Below are 27,886 nucleotides of genomic sequence, written 5' to 3' on the forward strand. Positions count from 1 at the left end.
TTATTTTCCCCTGATAATTATGCTATTTAAGATTAAAGAACAAAAGAATCTAAAGAGGGTTTTTTTAAGTAAGATTAAATGTGAAGATGAACTAGAAATTGTTCAAAGTTCTACCTCCAAATGAACTTAATTCACAGTTCACCTGGCAATTATAGGAACTACTTTCAAATGTCATTTAGATATTTTTGAACTAATGCGGTGAACTGTGTTAAACTGAATTAGAGCTCAACCAGTGAGTTTCATAGCCAAGTTAGGATTTTAAAACCAGTTTTCCAGGCTCTAATTCCTACATGCACCCACAAAGGTCTTGCCTGGTACCCAGGGTCACCTCTGCAATTAAGCCTGTAATTAAGCTTGAAAGAAGCATTCCACTGTAGTCAATGGGATAGGTTGCGGAGTGTGCTTGGTTGTGTGTAGTGCTCACAACAGTGTCCCGCATTTGCAAATGTGCCCATGGACTCCAAAGTTTTGGCAACCTCTAGTCTGTTTTGCATGCTCCCAGGTGTACCTGGTGGGTCCAAGTAGAAGTGGGAAAGCCAGCTTTCTGAAATCCTGGAAAGCGTGCTAGTCAGTCTGGACAATAGGGAGCTAGATGGATAAAATATGTGACTTGATATAAAGCTGTTCCTAACCCTGTACACCACACTGGCTCTGGCAGGCCACATGGACATACGAAGTTGCCTTTTACTGAGGCTAACTTGTATTGTCAACCCTGGCTGGTGATGATGCTCCGAGGTTTTAGGCTGAGCCCTGCTACCCAAAAGACCAAGGACCAAACCTGCTTCCTTTTGCATGCAAAGCATGTCCTCAGCCAGTGAGCTATGGCTCTCTCTCTATGGCAAGTCAAGGAGTAATATGATTAAGGTTTTCAGATGTTTTCTGATATGTTCTAACAAAAATAAATGACTTAATTTTAAGCCCTGGAATAGCGCAGGCAAGCTGCAAATGTCATACGCTTATTTGATTCATTCATCATATCCTGTAGTATGAGTGTAGTCATGTTTACGGGCTTTTTAATATTTTCCAGGCTATCTTTGGCATTCAGCTTTTCATAGACCTTGGAAATAATTATCCCCTAAGAAATAGAAGGGAGACGTTTGAATGTTATATCATAAAATTATGTCTGCATCTGCAGCAAGCTAGTTTACATTTATTTCCTGCAAAGGAGGAAGTTTCACAATTGTGTATCTAAAGATTCACAAAGCAAGTTGAGACATTAAAAATCCTTTTCGTTATCTCAGAAAATAAATCAGCAGGTGGCCCCAATCTCAAGTTGATGTAAACTATTGTGAGTTAGTGATTTTAAAATTAATAAATAAAGTCAGAAGAATCTTGATCCTCTATCTGTTCTGCTGGCATGGATTAGGGTTTGGCAGAGGTCCTTCTCCAATTGACTCTGCTGCATTCTACCACCCAGGGAACTCTGCCAACATGGAGACTTCCACTTTGCGCACCCAATAGAAACAATCATTTCTATTGGCAGTGGGAATCATAAAACTTGAAACAGGGTCTTATTTGGTAGGATGGGGTTGGAGAAGGACCAGCCTACTGTTATGGTCCTGCCTCTTTATTTATTTCAATCACACACATACTTATGAGGGACTTACTTCCAAGTCAACATGAATAAGAAGAATTGTGTGTGCATGTGGAGACCACTATTTAACCCTATGGGGCCCTGGTGCACTTCCATCTTATTTCACCTGCTTCTACATGAAACTAGTGCAAAAGTTCACGCTGATGACACCCAGCTCTGTGTCTTGCTTCCATCAGTGAAGTGCCTGGGATTGATGATAGGCTGAAGAAGGGCAAAGAAACTCAAGCTGAATCCTGTGCAGACAGAATGTAGCATTGGTAGATGTTCCAGCTGATCATGGATGTGGTGTTCACCTTTCTCAGGAGGAACTGCAGTCTCTCTAAATGATCAAGCCACAGCCTGGGGGGGGGGGTCCTACTCCATCCACCTCCATCTCTGGAGAGCTGTCATCCATGGTACACAGATGTCTCCATCTGTTTAGGCCTGGTACACCAACTTCAGCCATTGCTGGGCAGTGATAGCCTGGTAACAGTGACTCAATTTCTTCTGACTTTGAGCTCTTAAGTACTGCAGTGCCTTTCACATGAGGCTGTCTTTGAAAGCTCAACTAAACTTCATTTAGTTCAGAACAGAGCTGCTGGCTAGGTTGCTAAGTGGGACCAGCGCTAAAGAACATTTGGTATGAGTTCATTACTGCTCTGTTTCCAGAGGCGTAGGAAGGTCAGGTGGTACCTGGTCTTGTCCCACACCCCACACATTGAATTTTTATTTTTATTTTTTGCCTGCAAAAAATGGTTTTACGTTATTTGATATTTTCTTACAAAGGAGTGTGGATTCTGGACTCTGATAACATGTAGGTGACTATGGACAGATACTTAAATTTACAGGGTGGATTGTGTTTTGGCTTGTGTTATTTTATTTATATTTATTGCTTATTTATTTAATAAAATTTATTTTTTAAAACCTGCAAAGTGGTTTACCAAAACAAAACAAAAACAAAAAACCCCACAGCAGTAAAATCAAGAAAAATTGGCTGTGCAAGGCATGGGGCGAAGGCAAGGCAAGGCCTAATATAATTGGCCTAGTCTCATTTTCTTCACATAGGCCAACCTTCCAGGACCCGGGAAGCCCAGTGAAGGGTAGCGCAGTAGGGTGGCTCATAAAAAACTTTTTTTAAAAAAAAACTATGCCTGCTCCAAAGGTCTTATCTTACTAAACTAGGGATTATATAACTATATCTGAAATTTCTTGCATATCAGTTAATATACCCTGCTTCACTGAATTGAAATTTCAGCCTTCACAACATAGGAAAATGGCCAAGTAAACAGCTATTTTCGTGGAGGAGTGTCAAGATATTAACTGATATGCATGAAACTTCATATACAGCTATATCATCCCTAGTGTAGTAAGATAAGACCTTCGGAGCAGGCATTTTCAAAAAGAAAGTTTTTTATGAACCACCCTAGTAGGGCAGTAATTGTTCCTTGATAATTTGTCACCCACCTCCATGATGGCACCTGGGGCACCCTGCCCCCCACCCCCTGTTTCCTATGCTCCTGTCTGTTTCTAGTTCAAAGTGCTAGCGTAGGGGGTGGCTATCCTATGGCCTTCTAGATATTGCAGATTACAACTCCCATCGTCCCCATTGATGATGTTGGCAGGGACTGATGGGAGTTGAGTCCAGCCACACCCAAGTGCCAGAAGTAAGCCATCTCTATGCTGGTGCCTTCCTTTTAGGTCCTTTACAGCTTAGGGCATTTGCCCACATGTATTTGCCTGTTTAAATACCGCCTCATTCTGAAGTTAAAACAGTTGGCAAAGGGATTTGGGGCTACAAACCTCCCCCGTTTATGGCACCCTCTTTCCATGGAGGATCAAGTGGTGCCATTTTAGTTATTTCAATCTTTTTTAAACATATTATCATTTATTGTCTTTCTTTAGAGATACACATCTTTCCAAGTTGTCTTACAAAGAATGCCATTAAAATAAAAATAAAATTCAAACAGTATTAAACATCAATACATGAAAAGCTTCTCACTTTATACTATTTCCCCCCATTTTCCTTGCCACTTGCAAATAGGATACAGATCACAGTCCACCCTGGAGCGAGAGGGTTGCTTGGGTTACCTGCATGGTTCTGGGAACATTTGGTTCAAGTGATATTATCCAAACAAATGGATTTCTGGAGACAGTCAGAAGTGCTTGTGTGTTGAATCAAGTGTCTTCCACCAACTGGCAGAATCTGAGATAAGTAAGGAACAGAATGCTCAACCTATGATATTTTTCTGGCCAACAAAATCAAAGCAAAATAGAATTTTCTTAGCTACAAACAAGCTTTTCCTTGTTCACATCAGACAGGGGGGGAAACAGACATTATCCAACAATCAACCATCAGCAGGAGACATGAAGGAAAGGAGCTCAGTTTAAAGGGAAAGGGAACTCTCTGTTGTAAATTGTAAAAATCACAGTGGCCTGAAAGTTGATGTCTTACAGTGTGGAAAATATATCTTCCCTCATTTGGTTCCCCACTGTTTCTCTGACCTTTCCATATTAGAGTGGTAGCAGGAGGCAAAAAGGAGGTTGTTTTATTCCTCGTAAGACACTTAGCTGCTAAACACTGAGAATGTGCAGAGTCACACTCACTCGGTTCCTCGAGATTCCATTGCTGGAAATTGTTTCCGTACAGATAATTGATAACAGAAAAGAAAGAAGCGCTGCATTAACCAAAGGATGATTAGAAACATGAATGTTCATCTTGGATTAATACTGCAGTTCTGGATTTTTTTATGAGGTTAAGGGCCGGTTCGCCTATGAATGTCAAAGCATTGGTCCATGCAGTATTGGCAGTATTGGCAGTCTTATATGCCACACACACACACACACACACACCAGCTTGGGTACCGGACATCTTTTTAACTGGAGATCCAAGATATTGAACCTGACACCTTCAACATGCAAACCATGTGCTCTACTACTGAGCAATGTGTGAATGTGTCATCATAGTTCTAATGCCTTCCAATCAGCCAATTGAGTTCAAATAGAACATTCAAGTCATCCAATGGCACTCAAGTGCAATATATGTCATTGGAGGGAGAAACCCTGAAACTCAACTCCTGCTGCTACCCAGGGCAGAGGAAGGGGGTGGTGAGGGCAGACCGCCCCGGATGTCATCACTGAGGGGGTGACATTTGGCGCACCACCTGCCTGTGACTCCCAAGCCTACCCCGAGCCATCAGGGGAAGGGGAGGAGCTGTGCTGCCTTGCCGGAGGCCTCCCCCCCTTCCCCCTTCATTTTGACAGCTCCGTCCTCCATGGGCAGCTGGCTCTGCCCCATGGTCCTGCCACCAGGTGCACAGCATGTGCACTGCTCCGCCTCTGGCTGCTGCACCAACTTCATGTGGTAATTAAATGGGTAACTAATTGGTATGAAGGGACGCGGGTGGTGCTGTGGGTTAGGAGCCTAGGACTTTCTGATCAGAAGGTTGGCAGTTCGAATCCCCGCGATGGGGTGAGCTCCCATTGCTCGGTCTCTGCTCCTGCCAATCTAGCAGTTGGAAAGCATGTCAAAGTGCAAGTAGATAAATAGGTACCGCTCCGGTGGGAAGGTAAACGGCGTTTCCGTGCGCTGCTCTGGCTTGCCAGAAGTGGCTTAGTCATGTTGACCACATGGCCCGGAAGCTGTATGCCAGCTCCCTCGGCCAATAAAGGGAGATGAGAGCCGCAACCCCAGAGTCGGTGACGACTGGACCTAATGGTCAGGGGTCCCTTTACCTTTACCTAATTGGTATGAATTGGAGTCACAAGTAGGAGTCTCATTCACAACCCATTGCTCTATTTGTTAATTTAGAGCAAAATAAAATTAAACTAAATGTACATTTTTAGGTTCGATTTTTCACTTTGTTCCAAAATAAATATACATCCCTAATGTGAGCTCCATTCTGAAATGATCTCAAAATGTGACACTGAAGTAGAAAGCTGACTTTTTCTTTCACTTCTCTTTCCTTTTGTATTGTATAAACATTCTGTGGTATATTTTATTCAGCACTACTGAAGCTCTTGATGTGTTTCCGTATCAGTGCATCCTCAAATTAGACTTCAAGGTTAAGCAACCCAAATATGTACATAGGACTGTGAAGCAAATCAAAAAATAATAAGGAAGAAATAGATTTTCAAAAATTTTAATTTTACTTATTGATTTTGCTGACAGAAAAATCAATACAGTAGAAGTGTACAGACTTTGAAGTTTGATAATATATTCTCAATACAATAAAGAGGTCAAAACTTCTACCGTATCATAGATTCCACCACCTGAGAATGATTACCATAAGTGGACAGACCACCAGCTTTTTTAAAAAAAAATAGCAAAGAACATGTGTGATTTAATACAAAAGGAAGAAAAATGCATATCAATCAATCAGGTACAATCAAGTCAAAGTTAAGTACATTAAAGTTTCACAGCTTTCAGTGGGAAAGTTAAGTGCATGTTTTTAATTATTCTCACTGAAATCAAGTGGACTTAAAAGTCCTTAACTTTGGCAAGATGGTTTCTCCAAAAGAGTGATCTTTAACACTGGGTTTTGAATATCAGAAAAGGCATATTGTGAAGTCAAGTAATTGTATACATATACAATTTTTTAAAAAAATGAATGCAATGTAATAGCCTCATATAAATATATCAGATATAAACCAGCAATCTGAATAAGGTAAATTTATGACTTATGGGTAACCAACGAGTAAAGGCCAGAAAATAAAACCCCCAAAATGGTAGTTAATACTTTAAAATACCTCTGCTTCTCCCATGGATGATGGAAATGTTTGATTTGAATGAGACAATTAGAATACAGGATAATCAGCCTCCCCCCCCCCCATCATCTCACAAACCAATAGTTCTAACTTTCATATATGTTCAAATATAATCTTTAATCTTTTGGCTACAAAATATATATATATAGTCTTTGAATTTTTATGACATATTAAGCTTAACAAGGACCAGGAATGCAAAGAGGGTGCCCACATCATGCATATCCCCTTTTAATTAAACCGAAACCCTCTCCTTTTGCAATTGGGGAAAGGCTTTTTATTATTATTATTCAATAGCTATAACCTTCCTAACTTCATAAATAAGTCATGACTTCTCAATCACACATTTTTAAATACATATGTTTTGGCAGACAAATACTTGATTTTCCATTTTACTGACAGGGAAATTAACAGGGTTATGGTTTTGTCTTTTCTCCCCCCATACATTGCCTTTGAATATCTTCCTTAGCAAACCCAGAGGGTCCAATCCATACTTTCTCAACCAACATTTCTAAATGACGGGTTTTATTCTGATTTCTCAGAATCTGTTCTGAGGTATAGATACCATTTTCTTTGTTGATCTAGCACATGCTTGAGGAATTTTTTTGTTTACCTATGTAGCACAGCTGTTTCTTACTTTCACACATTTTAAACTCACCTCCGTCCTCCCCAGTTACTAACTAAAGCACTAATTGTATGAGATTCTTTGACAGCATTCCAGTCTTCTTGGAGGCAGAATGAAGGGGGAGAGATGCCTTGCTCTCCAATTCATAGTTCTACATAAGATGGTATGGGATGCAGTTTGTCCACGGCTGGTCACTCCATCTTACAAAAACCTTTCTCACATCCCTTTGGAGCTCTTGAATCAGTTGAATGTTCTTCCCAAAACACCACAATCCCAAGAGGTAATTTATTTTATCATTTGCACATTTATATTTTTTATTATTATTTTAAAAAATAAGAATGAATCAGAAGTCAGTTTAAAAAATAATGAGTTTTTTGCTTTAAATGTCTTTTGAGCTCTGCAGCAACCCCTCCTCTTGGGAATCGAATTTAGGGTGATATTGTCGAACAGGGGTCATGTGTCTTTTTTATGATCCAACATACACTAAGAGTTGGAGCTCCATTCATAAATATTTCACTTACGAGCACATACATTCATTTTACACGATTCCTCAATGTGGCCAGGGGATTGCGTAGTCTGCACTGTATCCACCTATAAAAAATACAAAAATATATGTCTGCTTACCGGGATGTGAGCAGGGTTTAGCTAACCTATTCCTACCACAATGGATTTCACTTCTTAGGAGAGATTCACATCTCCACCCCCTTAAATCCAGTCATTAGATTCCATTAGATTTAGATTGTACATAGCCATAACATTGCATGGAATTCTTCTTGAGGATGCCACTTTAAAACAGAAAACAGAATTCTGGTCCAGGTTTATTTAATTAAAAACATACTAAGTTTTGTGTCTCTTTTTTTCTTGGGCTGTTTTAACATTACTTGGGTTTCGTCTGGTTTTTTTTTCCCCCAGCTAGTCCTTAAAAATGTAGCATTTTTGTCCTGAAAGGGGAAAAAATCATGTTGCAGTAGATTACTAAATTATTAGTTGTCTAAGTAAGTGAGATCTAGCATGGAAATAAAGAGGCCACATGAAATTCATCGTAAGTATCAATGCATTTTATGGTAGAACTAGACACTACGGATGATGTAAGGCAAAGCCAGGAACCCATATGTTGTCCCTGCCAAATCAAAATGTGAAATACAGTATGAAAGACTTGTGTTGCAGTGCTCTCCCACCCGCCCTGCAAGTGTTCAACAACTGATGTGCTTGGGCGCCTAAAAAACTCGCACTGCAATCATATTGAATTCGCTTTACTCACTGTTCCAGAGGCTACAGTCTTATACATGCTAAGCTGTAAATCCCATTGAATTCAATGGGTTTTGCTTCTGAGTAGACATGTATAGCATTGGCACTGTGGGAGATGTGTGGAAGAAGAGACATGAGGCAGCTGCTTTCAGCCTCTACATGTGTCCTCTGTAGCACCGGCTTCCAATCTCTACATTTGGCCTCTGGCTGGCTCCAGTCCACAATGTAAGTGCTCACTCCAAGTCTCTGCTTACATCCCAGGAGTGGCAAGTTGCTTTGGGTTTTGAAATCTGGTTGGGGGTTGCTTCTGAAGGAGCGTCTACTTCCATCGTTCTGCCCTGGACTGAGGTCCAGGGCTGAGGGCCTTCTGGTGGTTCCCTCGCTGCGAGAAGCCAAGTTACAGGGAACCAGGCAGAGGGCCTTCTTGGTATTGGCACCTGCCCTGTGGAACGCCCTCCCACCAGATGTCAAAGAGAAAAATAACTACCAAACATCTGAAGGCAGCCGTGTTTAGGGAAGCTTTTAATGTTTAATAGGTTATTGTATTTTAGTGTTCTGTTGGAAGCCGCCCAGAGTGGCTGAGGAAACCCAGCCAGATGGGCAGGGTATAAAAAATAAATTATTATTATTATAGTTAGTTAGTGCCAGTGATCCCCGAAGTGAATGCATGGAGCTGCTAGAGCAGCGTTTCCCAAACTTGGGTCTCCAGCTGCTATTGGACTACAACTCCCATCATCCCTAGCAAGACCAGTGGTCAGGGATGATGGGAATTGTAGTCCAAAAAGAGCTGGAGACCCAAGTTTGGGAAACCCTGTGCCAGAGCAAATGTGATCCGTGTGCACACAAACCTTATAATGGAATTACTGATCCCTCATAGAAAAGACACGATGAGCCAAAGCTCAGCAAAACAGAATAGAATGCTTCTAGTATACTGGCCTCTATCTGGAGATGTGCATGGTTAGCGCCAGGGATGCAGAAGGGCTTTGATTTTTTCTCTTCCTGACAGCAACTCCTCTCTTCCTGCCCACACATCCTGCATCATAATAAAATGGGTTTTATACACCAGGGAGATTCAAAAGCATTTTGCTATGTGGCATGGGGTGGGGTGCCCTTAGGGAAGCAAATACAGTCCCTACTTAAAGCATCACAGAGCTGAACAGCGAAATGCTAGATATAACTTCTCAAGAGCCCAATTGAGCAAAGACATGCTGTAGGGTTCCGCCTTGGCATAACATATGAAGCAGCCTTTTTCATGCAACAAGAGGAAGCTGGAGCAAGAAGGATATTCCCTTTTAACATCTCTAATGGTTCATTTTAAAATGTTACAAAAATACAAATGGAAAGCAAATAGAAAGTTTTGCATCGTAGTGAAAGACAATGTGTTCTTAAATACCGTCCTCAATATCAAGGTCAGGTTGAAAGGAAAGATCAGTGAATTGAATAGATTTTAATGTAAATTGTTATATGATCTTAATGCAAATCAATGTAAAATAATAAACTTATTTTCAGAAGAGGAGGAGGGGAGGAGGGGGAGGAGGATAAGGCATTGCTGGGAGCAAATTATCAAAGGGTCCCCATTTCAATAGTGCCACTGTTCTTGCTTTGCAAAGAATACCAACAAGGTCAGAGCTCCAAAGGAATGAGAATTTTCAGTTTGCATGCCTCCCCCCTCCCCTTCTAAGCTAAGGGGACCCAATGGATGTGGTTTGCCCCCAAGGCTCCCATAATACCACAGCTAAATTCTGCCCCACAACGCATATCAAGCCTAGGGCCACAGCTGTCCTTGAGAAGCTGGGTCCTTGAGAGGCACCTCTCCATTATCTGTTGACCTTGACCAGAACAGCAGATTGTTGCTATTTTGCCTGATCGCATGGCTTAAAATACAAAACAACAGTTCAACCCCTTGGAAACATGAACATTACAGGTTGCCTCCTGCAAGCAAGACACCCGGCTGGGTTTTGTTACACAGTTTCCGAATGTGTATTTTACTAATTGCTAGCACTTGTTCTGTGCAAATGGCTGCAACTCCCAGGTTGTCCACAATCATGCCGTAGAGTTCTCTAATCCTTAAAATATCCACACAATTTACTCCCATCCCAAGAGAAACTGTAAAGCAGCTCACTTATCTACACTAAGATGGGCTTTATGCCCACTTAAGTGCCATGCACTCCCCAAAGAATCCTGTGAATTGTAGCTAGGTGAAGTGCGGGGACTCCTCAGTTGGATACACTCCCAGCCTCTTCACAGAGCAGCAGTTCTCAGGAAATAACTATGGGCTTCTCCAGACAACCTTGTTTATTGAACATCCATCATGATTTGCTTCCACAAAGCTTGTGCGGTGGTTAGATGATGCCCAGCCATACTGGTTATTCATTCTGATTTGCTTGCTTAGAGACTAAACAACAATGAAGATTCATTCTGATTTGCTTGTATGGTGTTTATATGTCTTCCCATTAATCATTCATGCATCCCACATTCTTTGATGCATTCCCCTGTCACTTTCCTAACTGCAGAAACAACAACTGGATTCTCCCCCCCCCCATTGGTGCAATGTTAATTCATTGTAACTGTGTATGCCTAAATTTCCAGTATGTGCTTGAATCCCTCCTGAAAAATACTGACAGTCTGGGAAGCGACCTATGAATTAAGTTAAAAGGGTATTTAAGGTGTAAATAATCCCTAAGAAGAAGCAACCTGTATGATAGTATATATGAGTGAGAGAGAGATGGGGGGGGGGAGAGAGATCATCATCAAGAAAAGTTTTCCAAATGTCTTCAATAAACTGTCCAAATGTCCTCAAATAAGTCATGTCTGTTCCCTAATCGAAATGCAATGTTCTCAGAGGAAAGCCATCTGGAAGCCTACACACTGTGCTACTTTAGTTGTGGAACACAGCCACTCTGCCAGATGCTACTAAGGGTTCTGAGGGAGGGTCTTGGCTGCACCAAGTGGCATGCTATCTCTGAAACTGGGGGCTCAATTTTACTGCATTTGTCTCCATGAATTTGCAAACAACAACAACAAAAACGGGTTGCACAGATGTACAGTTTGCATTGATTGTGCATTGATTACACCCTGCATCAAGTCATCTGAGATTTGCTCTACCCACACAGCCCATCCGGTAATATAATCATAGCCTATTTCACGTGCTTTATCAAACCTGGAGGAGGGGAGCGAGATGGCAGGCATGAACCTATTCCTGATACTTTCTTCCTTTCCCTGCATTCAACTGACCACACAGAAGAACCTTTGCTCTTTATGTGTAGGGGGTCTTTCTTCTTCGCTTTCCCATAATTTCCAACCTTGAGGAGAGAGAGACATGCCTACCAGGTCCTGTTCTGGCAAGCAATTGAATGCATGGGGAGCAGGATGACAGATCTGATTCCAACCCATCCAGTACACATTCACGCTAATGCACAAACAAGATTGTGTGTCTCCTCTAGAAAATAAAATATTAAGAGTGCCTACAAAAATAGGAATTTCCACCCCAAACAAACCACAAGCATAGATGTGTTTGAGATCACAGCACCATAGCTGATGAGAGAAGATACATACAACTTGATCCTATGGCTTCTTGCTTAAACATAAGCATCACATTGCTTGTATGAAGTCTCTGTGAAATTATGTTCAGGTGCGCAGAGTATCTGCCTGTTACTGTGTGAGTAAGGCATGAGAGGAGAAGCACAGCAGCTGAGACCATGATTTGCATGTAGGCCCTTGGTTCAGTTCCTAAAGTTTCTAGTTAAAACAGTCAGACCAAATGAAACTTTCCTTAAAGTGGAATAGGAGTAGAATCCAATGGTGGTTCCTAGAACAGATGGGTACCTCAGGCATCAACAGCCTCTGAAGCACAGCCAGAGAATGTTTTCCAGGATGAGATCCTTCTTGAGTGGAGCAGGGCTCCACTCCTAGGGTCCTCAGTGCCTTGTCAGAATGACATTAGAGCTCTGGACCATCCCACATCACCCCCAGGTCCTCAGGAGCAACAGTAACCAGGGACACTCGTTAGTGACCCAGGGTTGGGTTGAAGCTCACATCTAGCAACACAGGGCTCTTTAAGCAGTTCAAGGCCTCCCATGCATTATGGCCTACACAGAATAAGAAGGTAACTCCCACAGGTGCTCGAGAGCTGGGTCATGAAAGAGGAAAGGGCCATCAAGGGACTCAATAAAGTCCACCTGTCTCTACCTACGCAGTGCAGGTACAACAGCTCCATAAGGTTAGTGGAAATGGACAGCAGTAGGGCTTTGCCTTGATTTGAAGCTGTGGAGAGTTTCAGGAATAGACCTCAGTAGGCTAGATTTCTGTAATGCATCTGAAGGTGTTTCATAAGTTCATGTGTTCAGCAACAAGAATAGATCAATCTGTTTGCCCACTTGTGGTGTTAAGCATCATTTGGTTATATCAAAGGCAATAAACCTGAGCAACGTGCATATTTTTTAACATTCTCAAGAGAACTGGAAAGCCATAAAATAAATGAGCTAGACTCCTCCACAAAGAGGGTTTCTTGTTAACGGGCAACAGATGGATTTTATTACAACCATGATTTTCAGTTGGAAAATCATCCAATTATAATTTAGCATGAGATTAAAAAGGGGAACTTTGAAGGGCTTATTAGAAATCTACTAGCCAAATGCTAAATTGAGAGCAGACAGTGTCCAAGGAAGAAACAAACCCATGAATAAGGCAAAGATGGACCCAAACTGAAACCAGGAACCAACAGCCATCGATAAATGTGAATCAACTTTGATTAAAATAAATGACTTTTGCAAATAAAGAAGTTCAGCTGGTTTATAGGAACTTTTGTCAGCAAAGTCATCAACAAATTTTGATTCTCTAGGGGCAAGAAAAAAACACCAGATACAAAATATTGCCATACAGTTTTGGCATAAATAATATTTCTAACCCTCAGGAAGACACAAAACAGTACACAACTCCCTCCTCACACTGGCAGAAAAGAAGTTAATGTTTGTGGACTTTCAAAGGCATGATCAAATTCAAAAATTCTATTCTTCATATAGACTGCTTCTACACAGCTGTTGTGCCAAAAATCTTCTCTATCACATCAGTAATCAATGACTAAATGCACTTTTCTGTGTTAGGCTTCAGGCATAGAACTCATGGAAAGCTGCACTGGTGCCTGACCTGTTGCCCTTACTAAGTCTCTGAACAAGCTGACAGCTGGGTTTTCATCTACCATCTTGAAAGCATGCTTCATGCACCAAAATGCATATGTTTAATCAACTAAACAATATTTAATCTGTTGACAGTCTATCCTGTGACCCAGTGCTTTTCAACAGTCAATTCATATACTCATCAAGTTTCGAAGTAACCAGGTGCTATGTATGTGTGTATGAACCAGCCATAAAGGTTTCAAAGCAAATACTTTAATTAATACAACAATCAGCTGCAAGGTAATGGTGGTATAATGATTGAATGTTAATTAATCTAGGCTGAAGCTATGCTGGAAAGCAAAGGATTACTTCGCCATGTAGTAATGATAGATGCCCTTGTACGTAGTCAATGAGCAATTGATGACTATGTCATTGACTTTTTTGTTCATTCAGGTTATTAAAAATGCTCAAAATTTTGACTGCAGAATGATGACACAATGCATATAAAAGTGTGTGTGTGTGTGTGTGTGTGAGAGAGAGAGAGAGAGAGAGAGAGAGAGAGAGAGAGAGAGAGAGAGAGAGAGAGAAAGCATTACACCATGCTAAAATTCTTGCAGTCAGCAAAAAGTAAGGAAAGGGAGGGAAAGAATCAATATTTGCAGGAACAGCAGATCTCTTAGGCCCAGGCATTCAACATGGGAACAGGCTTAAAGAACACATTCCACAGTTCAGTAGGGTGTCTTCTCAATCCTATTGAACTGTGGAAATAGTCAATGGAAATAGCTATAGCCAATCCAGGCTTGCAAGTCTGACCTTGTGAAGAGAGAAGACCACAATCTATTCAACAACTGAATATTTATACCAGGGATGGAGACCCAGTAGCATTCCAGATGTTGTTGGACTTCAGATCCCATCATTCTTGGCCACTGACCATGCTGGCAGGGGATAGTGAAACAGCATCTGGCGGGCCACAGGCTCCGCCTGCCTCCAGCAGATTTTATATCACATGATATTAGGCAATACATTTCCATAAATACTTTTGCAGTTAGATCATAAACCTTGCAAACAAGAGATTTTGTTTAATGATGAATCAGTGAGTTGGTTAGGCACTCTTGAGCTATAAGCATATGGGCTCTGACGCACAGGTGTGTAAGGGTGGAGGGAGAGAATCTGCCCTTCTCTGTCGCTATGGTGGCCATAGCAGAACTCCATATATATATATATATATATATATATATATATATATATATATATATATATATATGATGCCCTGGCATTCAGCACAGTTATTTCACAGGTGCAGTGAGCTCTTGTTTCCAGCTAAACGATGCCTTTGTGTCTATTTAAGAATGCTTCACAGCTTGGCCTATGTGGAAGATGGAACATGTTCTGAGCCACATTTCCTCCCTCAAGTCTAAATCTATGTGCTTGCTTTTAATTCTGGAATGCATCTGTCTCGAATGTTACCTTCCTGTGTGGGTAGCAGTGCTATGATCTCATCCATGCTCTCCGGACCTTCCACATTACTTAATGCAGATAATATGACAAATGTTTTAAGGGCATTTCCTGTATGCTGTGAAACAGGATTGCTGCTTGTGTTTTGATGCGCTTTTCCACTGCTTCGGATTATGCCAGGAACAGCTCGAATTTTAGTCTGCCAGTTTTGCACTCAAAGAGAAGAGTGGATAGAGGTCAGGAATTGTCCATGGGGAGGGGAGATTTCCATGCACCATACCCATCTTCTCTGGACATACTTAGGAGTCGTACCTTGACACCATATAATGCCAAGTCAGTTTTCCCAAGGACCTCCTAAAATGGCTGTGGCAGAGGTTGCTTGTGTTGCTTCAGCTGAAATGACATTTGGCTTGCCAGTAATGCCCCCTCATTCTATATATATATACCCTCTGTGTGTCGTCGTCCCCAACCTCTCTAAAATCCTTCATATAGAGTGTCCATAAAGTCGTGCATAAGCAAGAAAAGTAATACAGGAGTACAGTGGTACCTCAGGTTACATATGCTTCAGGTTACATATGCTTCAGGTTACAGACTCCGCTAACCCAGAAATAGTGCTTCAGGTTAAGAACTTTGCTTCAGGATGAGAATAGAAATCATGCTCTGGTGGCGCGGTGGCAGCAGGAGGCCCCATTAGCTAAAGTGGTGCTTCAGGTTAAGAACAGTTTCAGGTTAAGAACAGACCTCCGGAATGATTTAAGTACTTAACCCGAGGTACCACTGTATTACTAGTCCCTACATTCTAAAATCCTCCTCTCCAGCCCATTCTCAGAAAAAAACAAAAATACAAACAGATTCAGCTGCATTGAGGAAGCAGTGTATCAGCTGCTTTGTCTCATCCTTGAAAGGTGAGATTTCACACAAGCAAGCCAGGCCTGATCAAAGTTGCTGTGCTACCTTATGCGCCGCTTCTTCCATGGAGTAGCTTCACATGGAGAATTATTAGGATGCACGAACCAGCCCACTCTAGCACTATTATTTACAGTTCAAGGTCACAAACTTAGACTGCTACGCTGCAGGTTCTTAACGGCATTGCTAGACACAATGCTGAGCATTTATATGGTACGTTTCAAGTGCTCAGTGTTCAAGTGTTCAGCCTATAAAGTACATGTTTACAATAACCACTCTGTATGGCAGCCTAAAATTATTGTTTCCTTATTATCTTTCATATTACTGGGTGGGAGGAGAAAGTTGATGAAGGAAGCAGCTTGCTTAAGGCAATTCAAAGAGTTTACAACGAAACTGGATTTGAACTGGCAACTTTCACCAATATTACACTAGCTCTTAATGCTGCTCTGAATTTTGTGGGACTTCTTACATGTTCAATATGCTTAGGATCACATACTACAGTAGTAAAGCGCACACATTTCATGTTTCCAACTAGTTCTGTTTCATTTATTGCTAGCTCTGTAGCTAGTTAGCTATTTATTTAATGACATTTCTGCATCAGTTGCTTCCTTTACAACCTGCAGTACTCAAAGTTACGTTTGTATAAAATGAGTGCATGCAAAAACATATCAAAGACAGAAGGAAGGAATTAGAAACATTTTTTTTAAAAAAAGTATATCAATAAAGCAGCATAAAACCGATCATGATAATTAGCGATCACCTTTGAGAACATATTTTTTTTAAAGGCTGCAATGCTATATTCACCTATATGAGAGAAAGTGTCATTGTCCTAAACAGGGCCTAAAAGATAAAGGTACCCCTGCCCATACGGGCCAGTCTTGCCAGACTCTGGGGTTGTGCGCTCATCTCACTCTATAGGCCGGGAACCAGCGCTGTCCGCAGACACTTCCGGGTCACGTGGCCAGGGTGACAAGCTGCATCTGGTGAGCCAGCGCAGCACACAGAAAGCCGTTTACCTTCCCGCTGGTAAGCAGTCCCTATTTATCTACTTGCACCCGGGGGTGCTTTCTAGAAGATCTCAGCACATAGTGAGGTATATTTTGAAGAAAACATCCCATATGGTATAGAGAATCAATTATCTTTCTATTTGAGGAAATTTATCTCCTCATATCTCGTACTTTCTAATATCTCATACTTTCACTAGTGGTTAGATGACCTACGCTGGGGAACCTCCACCCTCTCTATAGGCTATGCCCCTCACTGGCTTTGTTTCTCACACACCTTGAATGCCTTTGCCTGCCTAGAAAATATATATATATATATATATATATATGCTTTCGTAGATTTTCACGGGTACAGGAATGCAGGTTTTGGTGTCCTCGGGTGTCTTCCCGTGTAAAAGTTGGGGTGTCTAGGCGACGTTTCGACGAGGTCTCACTCGTCATCTTCAGGCTGGTGCTTTCGGCTTCTTGTTACTGGAACAGAGCAGGATCTCAGTGTTTGAGTTCCTATAAATACTGTTGAGGGGGTGTGGTGTATAGCCTCCAATGTTCTGGGCAGAGAGGAAGTTCCCAGGCTAGTGTGCCTTTTCTTCTTTTGTTCCTTAATTACTTGAGGGATATCCTGAGTGATTTCTTGAGTGATATCCTGAGTACCACTTAGGTGGGTCATTAGGTGTGGATTAGTTGCTAAAGTCTTTGTGTCTTGACCTCTTGAACTTTGTGAAGAGTTTTTCTGAGAAGATGGCTGTACTGCACTTAGTTGTGCTCTGGCTTGGCTTCGTGTATAGGGGCGAGCTGTGGTTTTGTGGCTTGTGTCAGCCAGATCTGTGTAGGGATTGCAGGGGGGTGCAGCATCCGGAGGTGCCTCCATGGTTTGGCTACTGGATGGTGTCTGTAATTTATCTGTGGAGAGGGTCTGGGTTTGGGTCTGGTGTGGTTGATTGGTGATGGCGTTCTGTGTGCCTCTGGATCTGGTGTCAGTTTTTGTGGGGAGGGCTAATTTCCAGATGTCTGGCAAGCGGGATGTGTCGTCACGCTTGTTCATGTTGTGAGGGTGTTTCTCTATCTCGATGGCTTCCATGATTATTCTCTTGTGGTGATGTTCCATGTTAAAGAGCAATTTGGAATCTGCAAAATTAATTTCGTGTCCTGTTTCTTTCATGTGTTGGAAAAGAGAGGAAGTTTTTTCTTCTTTTTTGACGGCATTCTTGTGTTCTGCGATACGTGCATTTATTCGTCTGTTTGTTTGTCCAATGTACGTGGCTGGGCAGACTTTGCAGGGTATTTCATAGACCCCTTGGTTTTCCAACTGGATTTTATCCTTGGGGTTTCTGAGGATATTGGCTATTTTTTGGTTGGTGCAAACGTACATTGGACAAACAAACAGACGAATAAATGCACGTATCGCAGAACACAAGAATGCCGTCAAAAAAGAAGAAAAAACTTCCTCTCTTTTCCAACACATGAAAGAAACAGGACACGAAATTAATTTTGCAGATTCCAAATTGCTCTTTAACATGGAACATCACCACAAGAGAATAATCATGGAAGCCATCGAGATAGAGAAACACCCTCACAACATGAACAAGCGTGACGACACATCCCGCTTGCCAGACATCTGGAAATTAGCCCTCCCCACAAAAACTGACACCAGATCCAGAGGCACACAGAACGCCATCACCAATCAACCACACCAGACCCAAACCCAGACCCTCTCCACAGATAAATTACAGACACCATCCAGTAGCCAAACCATGGAGGCACCTCCGGATGCTGCACCCCCCTGCAATCCCTACACAGATCTGGCTGACACAAGCCACAAAACCACAGCTCGCCCCTATACACGAAGCCAAGCCAGAGCACAACTAAGTGCAGTACAGCCATCTTCTCAGAAAAACTCTTCACAAAGTTCAAGAGGTCAAGACACAAAGACTTTAGCAACTAATCCACACCTAATGACCCACCTAAGTGGTACTCAGGATATCACTCAAGAAATCACTCAGGATATCCCTCAAGTAATTAAGGAACAAAAGAAGAAAAGGCACACTAGCCTGGGAACTTCCTCTCTGCCCAGAACATTGGAGGCTATACACCACACCCCCTCAACAGTATTTATAGGAACTCAAACACTGAGATCCTGCTCTGTTCCAGTAACAAGAAGCCGAAAGCACCAGCCTGAAGATGACGAGTGAGACCTCATCGAAACGTCGCCTAGACACCCCAACTTTTACACGGGAAGACACCCGAGGACACCAAAACCTGCATATATATATATATATATAATTGAACTCAGATAATGACTACTGGTTGCCGAGATTGAGGATAGCGGGTGGGTGAGTGTCCATAAAAACCAGCCTATTTTACATATCTCCACCCACTTTGCCCCTGGCCCACCCACGATTGGTTGGTTTTGACCTGTAAGTGCTGCTTTCAACCTACAAAGCCTTAAATGGCTCAGGACCGCAAAACATGAAGGACCGCCTTTCCCCATATAAACTGTCCTGGACTCTGCGTTTATCATGTGGGGACCTTTTTCATGTGCCTCATGATGTCTGGAATGGGCCTTTTTTGCAGTGCCCCCCCCCCATTTGTGGAATATATTAGGCACCAGGTGGAAATATTCTTTTTCAACCACACCTTTGGCTGATTAATATTCCACAGCCTTTTAAATGTGTCTGTGGGAAGGGGAAATACTGTTTTGCTGTTTGGTTTTACTTAATTACTTGTTTTTATCCTGCATTTTATTCTGTGAACCACCCTAAGAGATCTTATGATGTAGGCAATATATCAATCAATCAATCAATCAATCAACCAACCAACATGGCTCCTAGAATGTTGCCCAGAAGGTATTGTGGGTCTCAGTCTGGAAAGCGTTCTCCATGCTTGACAGAGGCCTCTGAGGTGAGCACCAGCACAGCAAAATTGGCCTACCACTCAGCTGATAGCCAGTGCAGCTGGCCCAAACTTTGAAGCCTTATGCTACCTCCTCCCAGTTTCTCTTTAGGGGATGCTACATTCCAAACTGCAGCTTCCAAACTGTCTTCAAGGCACAGCCCAATAGAGGACTGCGCTGCAAGCATTCTCTGGATTGCTTGGAAACGAAACTTTGCCACCATATCCCAAAGGAAAATGAGGTGCTGGAGGCAAGCACAACTACATTTGCTCCATACTAATGAGAAGCTGGGAGTCCACGGTAAGCTGCAATGTCCTTAAATGCCATTGCAGCCAGCATCACCCACAATGCTCCCTTTAAAAGCATGCTAGCTAGCTATTTTCTGTGCTCGGAAAACATTCCCGGCTGCTTTTCTGCTATGATCTGGAACTCTAAATGTTTCCTTAAAATGACAGTGATTTATACAAAGCCGTCACCTAGCCCCCACTGAAGTGAAAACAAGAAAGCTGATGTTACAGGCCAAGATTGCCAAATGGAAAGTGACACAAATGTATATATTTTTTGAAATGCAATTGCATAAAGAAGTGCTGTGTCAATTTTCTTACCTATTTTATCAAGGAGCCTAAGTGGCTAACTTATAACCAGCCCGGAATTGTATCTGCCACTGTAATTTGTTGCTATGTAAGGTCTTCATTGCACACACTCAAGGTCACAGGAGATTGCCAGGGAAGTGATTTTTCAGAGAAGTGCATTATTCATGGAACTAAATGATTTGTAAATGTATTTAAAAACACGCTAGGAAGCAACAGTAGCAGCAGCAAGAAGAAGATGGGGATGATGCATTTATCGCTTCCAGACACTGTAAAGTATTACCTACCACCTCGTGGGCATAGGATTTTGAAATTGTTAATGTCCAAACATCCTCTGATTCCTAATCTAAAAGCAACACTGTATCATCTGTTGATTGGGTATGGAGAGCTCTGAGAGATTCTGAGAGTCTCTTTTATAAAGATGTACTTTTGAATGCCACCTAAACCTAGACACACCCCATCCACAGTTGTTGTTTTTTTAAGAAGGAACCTAGAAATCATCATCTAAGCATGCCCTAATCTTTTGTAAACCTTTTTAATCAGAGAGTGAAGCTGGCCTAGGAACCCCTGAGCTCAACCAGTATCCTCCACAATTCTCTGTTCCTGAGCTTCCTCTGTACAATTGCCATTAGCTTCATTGGCAGAGACTTGGCCTAATTATGTGTTGGGCACTCCTGACTATGTGCCCATTCTTGTACCGCAGAGAAACTGGAACTTCAGGAGATTCCAGACAAGGGTATTGCTGTGATAAAAGAGGACTGACTTAGCCTGGTTCGTCAGCTTTGGGTGCATATTTTCTACACTCCCACTTTCAGAGAGATCCACCTGGTAAAAAAAAAATCTTGCCTCTGTGCTTGGACAGGTCCTAAGGAAGAAAAGGTGTCTCCCTCTTGATTTGAAATCCCTCTAGAGTTGAATTCCCACTGCAATCTTTCCCTTTCCCCTTCTCTCCACATGCCATCTATAGAACAAGCTACTTTAGGGGTAAGGCCTCTTTCCCAGCTGAGAACCCATTTTGACAACTCCCCCGCCAATTGCAAGCCATATTGAAAGAAAGGCAGGGCCACTCACCTGTCAACCAATAAGTGAATTTGATTGCTGTGTAATTAAACTATCCCCCCCCCCCCTTGTGGGAATAGCTCAAGCCTTCCAGAAGTGGTTGTGTGACAATTCCCATAATTCCTCACTACTGGTCATGCTGGTGGGGACTTATGGGAGTTGGAGTCAAGCAATATCTTGAGAGCACCAAGTTGGCTATTTGTGCAGTACACCATACAATCCACTCGGTGACTATTATGTGTAGAACATGGAAAACAGTGGTTTGGGTGAATGAAGGATTTACTATTTTTTTTCTATTTTTATAGAATCCAGTGGAGCAGTTGTACTCCATTAAGGCAGACAAGGGAAATGACTTGTGGGAAACCGTAGAATAAGAGTAACACAGAATATATTATTTAAAGAATATAGATGTACAATTTTAGTGGTGGCTTTTTTCCCCCTTGGAGGGAAAAGTATGCTGAAGTTTCTTCCACACATTTTCAGGTTTTTAATCAAAGAGAAATGCAACGGTCCCTAACAAGGAAAAAAAAAAACTTATTTGATATTCCTTTGTCTTATAAATATAGCGTGATGTACTGGTTTAATTAAACTCTGCTGAATTATCATATGAATTTTATGTGCAGGCAAATAATTGCCTTTTTATTCTCTACAAACATTTTGTTTATGGAAATGGATTTTATGATCCTTAATGTGAGATTTAAAAAAGAAAGGAAAAGAGAAGTCTTAATTATTTTAACTTTGGATACCTAGAATTACTTTTAAATTAATTCTAAGAATGATTACAGAAATGCCATGTTTTCAACAGACATTGTTCACTCTGAAATGATGGCACTGGGCCAAACTGTGCATAGTGCTTTAATTGCATGCCTATAAATGTCAATTTATTTTAAATGTTGAAATACACTGAGGCAGGGAAAATATATGGATGTAGCTACGGGATCCTTGCTTATTTTAGAGTCAACATCACAAGGGAGCTTGATACAGTACAGAACACAATCCATCCCCTACTGCAGTCAGAGGAATAAGTCCTAGAGCATTTTAATAAAAGGGTTTCTCAGTCCAATTGATTTCATTTAAGTGCCATTTCATTTAAGTGTCATTGTGTGTAGGACCACAGCTTTCAAATCATCACCACATCTCACACTGTTATCAATTCTCAATTAAGAATGTTCAACTGGGTCAAAAACCATTGGTGAGGAGCACTACAAATGTTGAGTGAGTGCACCTATGGAGAAGTCCTAACATTTGTCAAGAGCATGCCACTTTGTTAGGGATGATAATGCACCACTAACTGGCAGTCCTTCCCATTGTTGTTTAGTCGTTTAGTCGTGTCCGACTCTTCCTGACCCCATGGACCAGAGCACACCAGGCACTCCTGTCTTCCACTGCCTCCTGAAGTTTGGTCAAACTCATGTTAGTAGCTTCGAGAACACTGTCCAACCATCTCATCCTCTGTCGTCCCCTTCTCCTTGTGCTTCCCATACGTTCTCCCAAACAACCTGAATATATGTCAGTACCCCAAGGGAAAGCAAAAGACAATCCCGAGGTCATGTAAATAGCTACTATAGGCACAAACCTGGGAGGACCTGCTATTCTATATTTTGTGTTGTGTGTTTGCTTTTAGCATTTTAAAATTGTAAACTAGCAGAGAGGCAGCATGCCAACGAGGGATGGGTAACTTCTGGCTCAGAGTCCAAATGCAGTATTCCAGGCTACTGTATCTGGCCCTCAGGACTTTCTCTCCCCCCAAGCCACATCCATCACACATCCTCTTTTAACCCTCTTTAGGGTGTTTTTGCTTGCTTGGAATGTGGTTTTGAATTCTGGTGAAGCTTCTTGCTTCCATTGATGGAAGCTATAGGAGGGATATGTGAACATGTGTAGAAACTTGTGTACTGCACAAAAGTAAAAATTGCATCCATTGCTCTTCCCACTTCTGTTTCCGGCCCCACTCACACACCACTGCCCCTGGTCCTCAGGCTGGAAAAGATTACCCATCCCTAATGTGAACGAACAAATGTTGGCCTAGAAGACATCTGAAGGCAGCCCTGTTTAGGGAAGTTGCTTATGTTTGAAGTAATATTCTGTTGGGAGCCGCCCAGAGTGGCTGGGGAAACCCAGCCAGATGGGTGGGCTATTATTATTATTATTATTATTATTATTATTATTATTATTATTTATTATAGGAGCCTGGCCTCTGCTAATGAGCAATATTGTGTGATCGTGCCCACTGTTTTCAAATGGTGGCAGAAACAAACCTGTGGACAAAATGTCCTGAGTGTTCAATCTACACTGCAGACTTATCTAGGTTAGTTAAACAAGGCTTGGAGAATCTGTCTCTCTCCATATGTTGTTGGGCCATTGAGCACCCCTGAATTAATTTAGGAGCAGCTCACTAGGTGGGATGGAGCTGCCAGCTTCCTTGCAGGTCACTGTTGCTTACTGGGAAGGCATGGCAGCAGCAAGTGCACCAGCAGAGCCAATATGGCACTCTTGCTGGCTCATTTGTACCGCACCAACCTCCCTAGAACCTTGAGCATCACCACCTTCCAGGTAAGCAACTGCAACCCACCTGCCAGGAAGGTTGTGCTGGTCCCGGGGGGTTACCATGCGGTGTGGTCCAAGGCTGAAGCGGGGTCCAAGGCAGGGAGTCGGGCGTGGTCAGGAACTCTGGCAGAAATCAGGACAGGGTGCCAGCAGGAACAGGTAACCAACGATGTTGCTCCCGCAACCTGGGACAGGGCTGACTGGCCTTTATCTCCTCTGAGGCCTCACCTCTCCTGGTGACTCGCCTCTCCTGGCCTTAAGGCGAGCACTCCTCCTGAGAGAACTTAGTTCCCTCCGCCTCTATGCCCTGAGCCTCTACAGCTCAGGAGAGGCTGGAGGGTTACTGGACCCAGAGGCAACCTCACCTTCCCCTGACAGGGCTGGGAGAGGAGCATCTGCAGGCAATGGGTCCTCGATCACCTCCGGAGCCAGAGCGGATTCAGCTGGTGTCTGCTCCTGAGGATCCGGCCCAGGTGAGGGCCCTTCAGATTAAAGCCCCTGCCCCGGCTCAGCCGGCCCTGGAGTCGGGGACTCCTGTGCAGGCTGGGATTCCTCCAGTTCAGCCTCTGAATCAGATTCCCAGGCCATCACAAAGGTAGCGCAGGAGCTCCTTCCCACATGGCGAGCCACTTTTGAGTTAGACTGTCGTGGTTTACTCCACCTTCAGATCCTGGGAACTGTGCTTTGGGTGCTGAGATCTCTCCATTAGAAATCCACAAAGTTATACTGTCTTTCAGGTTCCCTGTGGGAGATGGGATGATTGTAAAACTAGTTTCGCTTCTTCTAATTGCAAGCACAGGCGGTGAGTACTGACAGCAATAAGGCACTGAGAAACAAGAGGGAAATATGAACAGAGGGCAACTCTTGAGGTTTGCAGGAGTGTTTGGTGTTTTTTTAACCAAGTACCCCTTCTCCAAAATTGCTTAGTAGCTGAATGTGGGTTGCCTGAGACATGGGCACTCAGAGAACTGGAGTGTCTTCCTGTTTGAATACCTTACAGCTCATCACATTCTAGAAAGCAGCATGGCTGGCTGTAAGGATGCGCTGCAAAATTTTATTTTTCCAGGTTGCATTTATAAGTTTGGAGTGCAGACGCAGTCTAAACTTAGTATATTCTACGCAGGTAGGCAGGGCATAACTATGTCCCTCAGAAGCTTGTTGTGATTTGAGGCTGTGTTGAACTAGCAATTACAAAAAAAGAGAAAAGTATATTCTTTGGTCTTCTGTCTTACAATTATTAAGTCAGCTTCATCACTGGGGCGCTGAGCAGAAAGGCTTATGCAAGGTGGTGCTTTCTTCGATGAGTGCACACATGGTTTAAATAGATGTACTTGATTCACTCAATTTGTTTTAAGCCAAAGAGTGAAAAAGAATCTTTGACAAAACTGTCATCTTTAAAACACAGTGATATTTCATCCCCTCTACACTATTTAGATTGCCTGGAACTGAAATGCTTCCAGCAACCACTGTGTCCAATTTTTCAAAACTGTCATTTTCTAGCAAATCTGCTTAAGCAAAATACTTATGCTGTTAGAAAACAGGGAGGAAAACCCTATATTATAGAAAGCATTTCTTTTTTTCTTCTTTTTTTTTCATTTGTAGGTCAGGGTAGCATCCAAGCATGCAAAATGTCAGGAACATACTACAATAAATTGAAAGCTGACAAAGCCAGATTGGTTCACGTCCATAAATCCTCTACACCTATGATTAGTTTGCAAAGGTATAGTTTGGCTGAAATCCAACGGGTCTCCCCACGGCTCACATAATAATCATATAATCAAGATTTTATTTTGTGTGGGAAACCATGAAACTCAGTAAGACTTGTTCAGCTGAAAAAGCAGATGGAACAAATGGTGACCAATCGTCTCCCAATTTTTTCATGCACACACACAAACATAAGAACAGCCTATTGGACTAAGCCAATGGCCTATCTAGTTCATCACTCTGTTCTTACGGTGGCCAATCAGATTCCTATGGGAAGTCCACAAGCAGGAACTGAATGCAGCCCCTTTTCCCTCACTCCATGCAAGATAACATATTTCAAGTGGGAAAGTAGAGGGTGAAATTAATGAAGGCTTTGAGGACTATTCACAATTGGTCCCTGTTAGCATGTGAGAAAATGCAGTAGGACAGTAGAATTAATTCTCCCTTAGGGCTACAAAAGGGTTTGGTGTGGACCTGTATCAAGAAGTGTAATACAGAATTTCATCTAGTCCTTTCAAGCTTATACAGAAGAAACAAGAGAACACAGTTATCACTGTTGCTTTGAAATGCCCGTCAAGCCAGTTGCTAGTCCTGGTGCACAATTCAGATCCCAATTCTCTGCTGTCCCATTACCCCTAACTCCGTCACACCGCGGCTGTGCAAAAATCAATACACTAGAATGTCATGGCACTCTGATGGCTCACAAAAGCCTTGCTACACATTTATTAGACAAAGATTTTATATTACTTCAGAGTCGGAGCGTATCAAGATAAAAAAAAAGAAAAATCAATTCCAAGTCATTTCCTAGGCAGGAAATCGCCCTGGAAAAATAGCAAGGCTCCATTCAGGTTGGCAACCAATATAAGGACCAATACAAAAGGGGTTAAAAGTTGCTCGAATTCTTTATATGTGTGTGGGGGGGGGGGGGAAGAGTAAGACACCCTAGATTTGCCAGTGCCTTAAATTGTACTTTCTCGGAGCAATCAGGTTCCTAATTCTACCTTCTCACCCACCCTGAGCAGCAGCACAGTAGGACAACTTAAGATGGTTGTGGACATTCATGAGGACTGCTGTCATTCAATATCACTGCAATGAACACCAAAGCCCCAAATCTCTCACCCTTCAGGTTTTTTTCCTCCATTCGGTAGAAAGGAGTGAAGCATACATGTACTTTGGCTTAGTACGCAAGAGGAAGCAGAGGTGCTAAAGTTGTCTAGCTCTGGAAAAGAGACTTCACACCTGGATTCTAGGCCTCTCTTCCCTTTCCCATGAAATTCTAAGCATCCTTGCAGACACTGCACATACACTTTTACTGCCTTTTGATTGTGCATGTCTCCACACTTGAATACAAGATAAAAATTGGGGGGCTTTGTATTTTGATCATGTCGACTTGCTCTGAGAATGTGTTGGAGTCCCATGCCAGGTGCACACCAGCTAATGGGATTCTGCCTCTATGCTGCTCAGTCTTCCTTAGAGACTTTATTCAGGTGTTCTGATTTCATGTAAAGATGGCATTGGTGGGATAAGCACACTGAGCTCCACCTCTCTGCATTGCTATGTGTGCCATTCTTCATGAGTTGGAAGCTGAAGTCTGAAGTAGGAAGCCTTCTCTACTCGATTGAGATAAATAACAGGCTGCATTAAAAATAAGCAGTATCTTCTAACTGATTCTAAGCTGATTAAATATATTTTCAGACATGCTCTTATGCAAACATTACACACAAGTGGGGAGAAGTGTGTTGAGCTCCATTACCATTTCAGTATGCCTATCGCTCTCCCAGACTTGGAGGGTGATGTTTGAAATGTGAAACTTCCTCTACCTGTGAAGACTCCCCATGTGATTTAGAAACCCAGTTTTGCAGGGTTCTGCACTGATTATTAGAAACAACAAGAAATTCGGCATGGCAAAATTAACTGGGAAGCTCAAAAATCAGGAAGACAAGAACTCTTTAAAAGAATGGGGAAAGTTTATTCTTTATTTATGAGACCACTGCAAGCAGGTTAAAACATTGGCGGGATTTTAACCACACTTGTAAAGTTAGAGAAAGTATGGATAATTTAAAAGGATAAAAATTTGGATAAGTATTGATATGCAGTTGTAAATATTATCATTAAGACCCATGGAAGGGATGGGGGAAAGTCAGGAGATTCAGAGTAATCTCAATATTTGGATTTTGAATTGTTGTTTGTTATATGTTTATACTTTTTAAAAGCAAATAAAAAAATTGGGGGGGGGCGTAGAGAAACACCAAGAAATTAAGTCCATCTACGTAAGGCTCATTCTTTTGGGAATGACAATTGGTAGACTCCCCATAGTATAATTAGTTGGGAAATACCAGAAATGTGAGGAAAAACAACTCTCATAAAGAAATCGTGCAACACGTTTCCAGCAATTCAAGGCTTTTGAAAG

The 27,886-nt window shown here is 42.2% G+C and overlaps 1 protein-coding gene across 6 annotated transcripts in view; it reads right to left on the reverse strand.

The window, feature by feature from the left end:
* PCDH7 (protocadherin 7) overlaps positions 1-27,886 on the reverse strand; it is a 420,082-nt gene that overhangs the window by 343,212 nt on the left and 48,984 nt on the right. Inside the window, exons 2-3 of one of the 6 annotated variants that reach the window (XM_081924376.1) lie at positions 9,144-9,240; positions 5,697-7,550 (exon numbers count right to left, since the gene is read on the reverse strand). The exons of 4 other annotated variants lie outside the window; for them this stretch is intronic. In XM_081924376.1, coding sequence (XP_081780502.1) covers positions 9,166-9,240 — 75 coding nt within the window. In that variant the 3' untranslated portion in view covers positions 5,697-7,550; positions 9,144-9,165. Of the gene's footprint in view, positions 1-5,696; positions 7,551-9,143; positions 9,241-27,886 lie in introns of those variants that run through there. One more of the 6 variants, XM_081924375.1, reaches the window with a different exon arrangement.

Source organism: Podarcis melisellensis, assembly GCF_964234715.1.
Source record: "Podarcis melisellensis genome assembly, chromosome: 9".
NCBI classification, from domain to species: Eukaryota; Metazoa; Chordata; class Lepidosauria; order Squamata; family Lacertidae; genus Podarcis; species Podarcis melisellensis.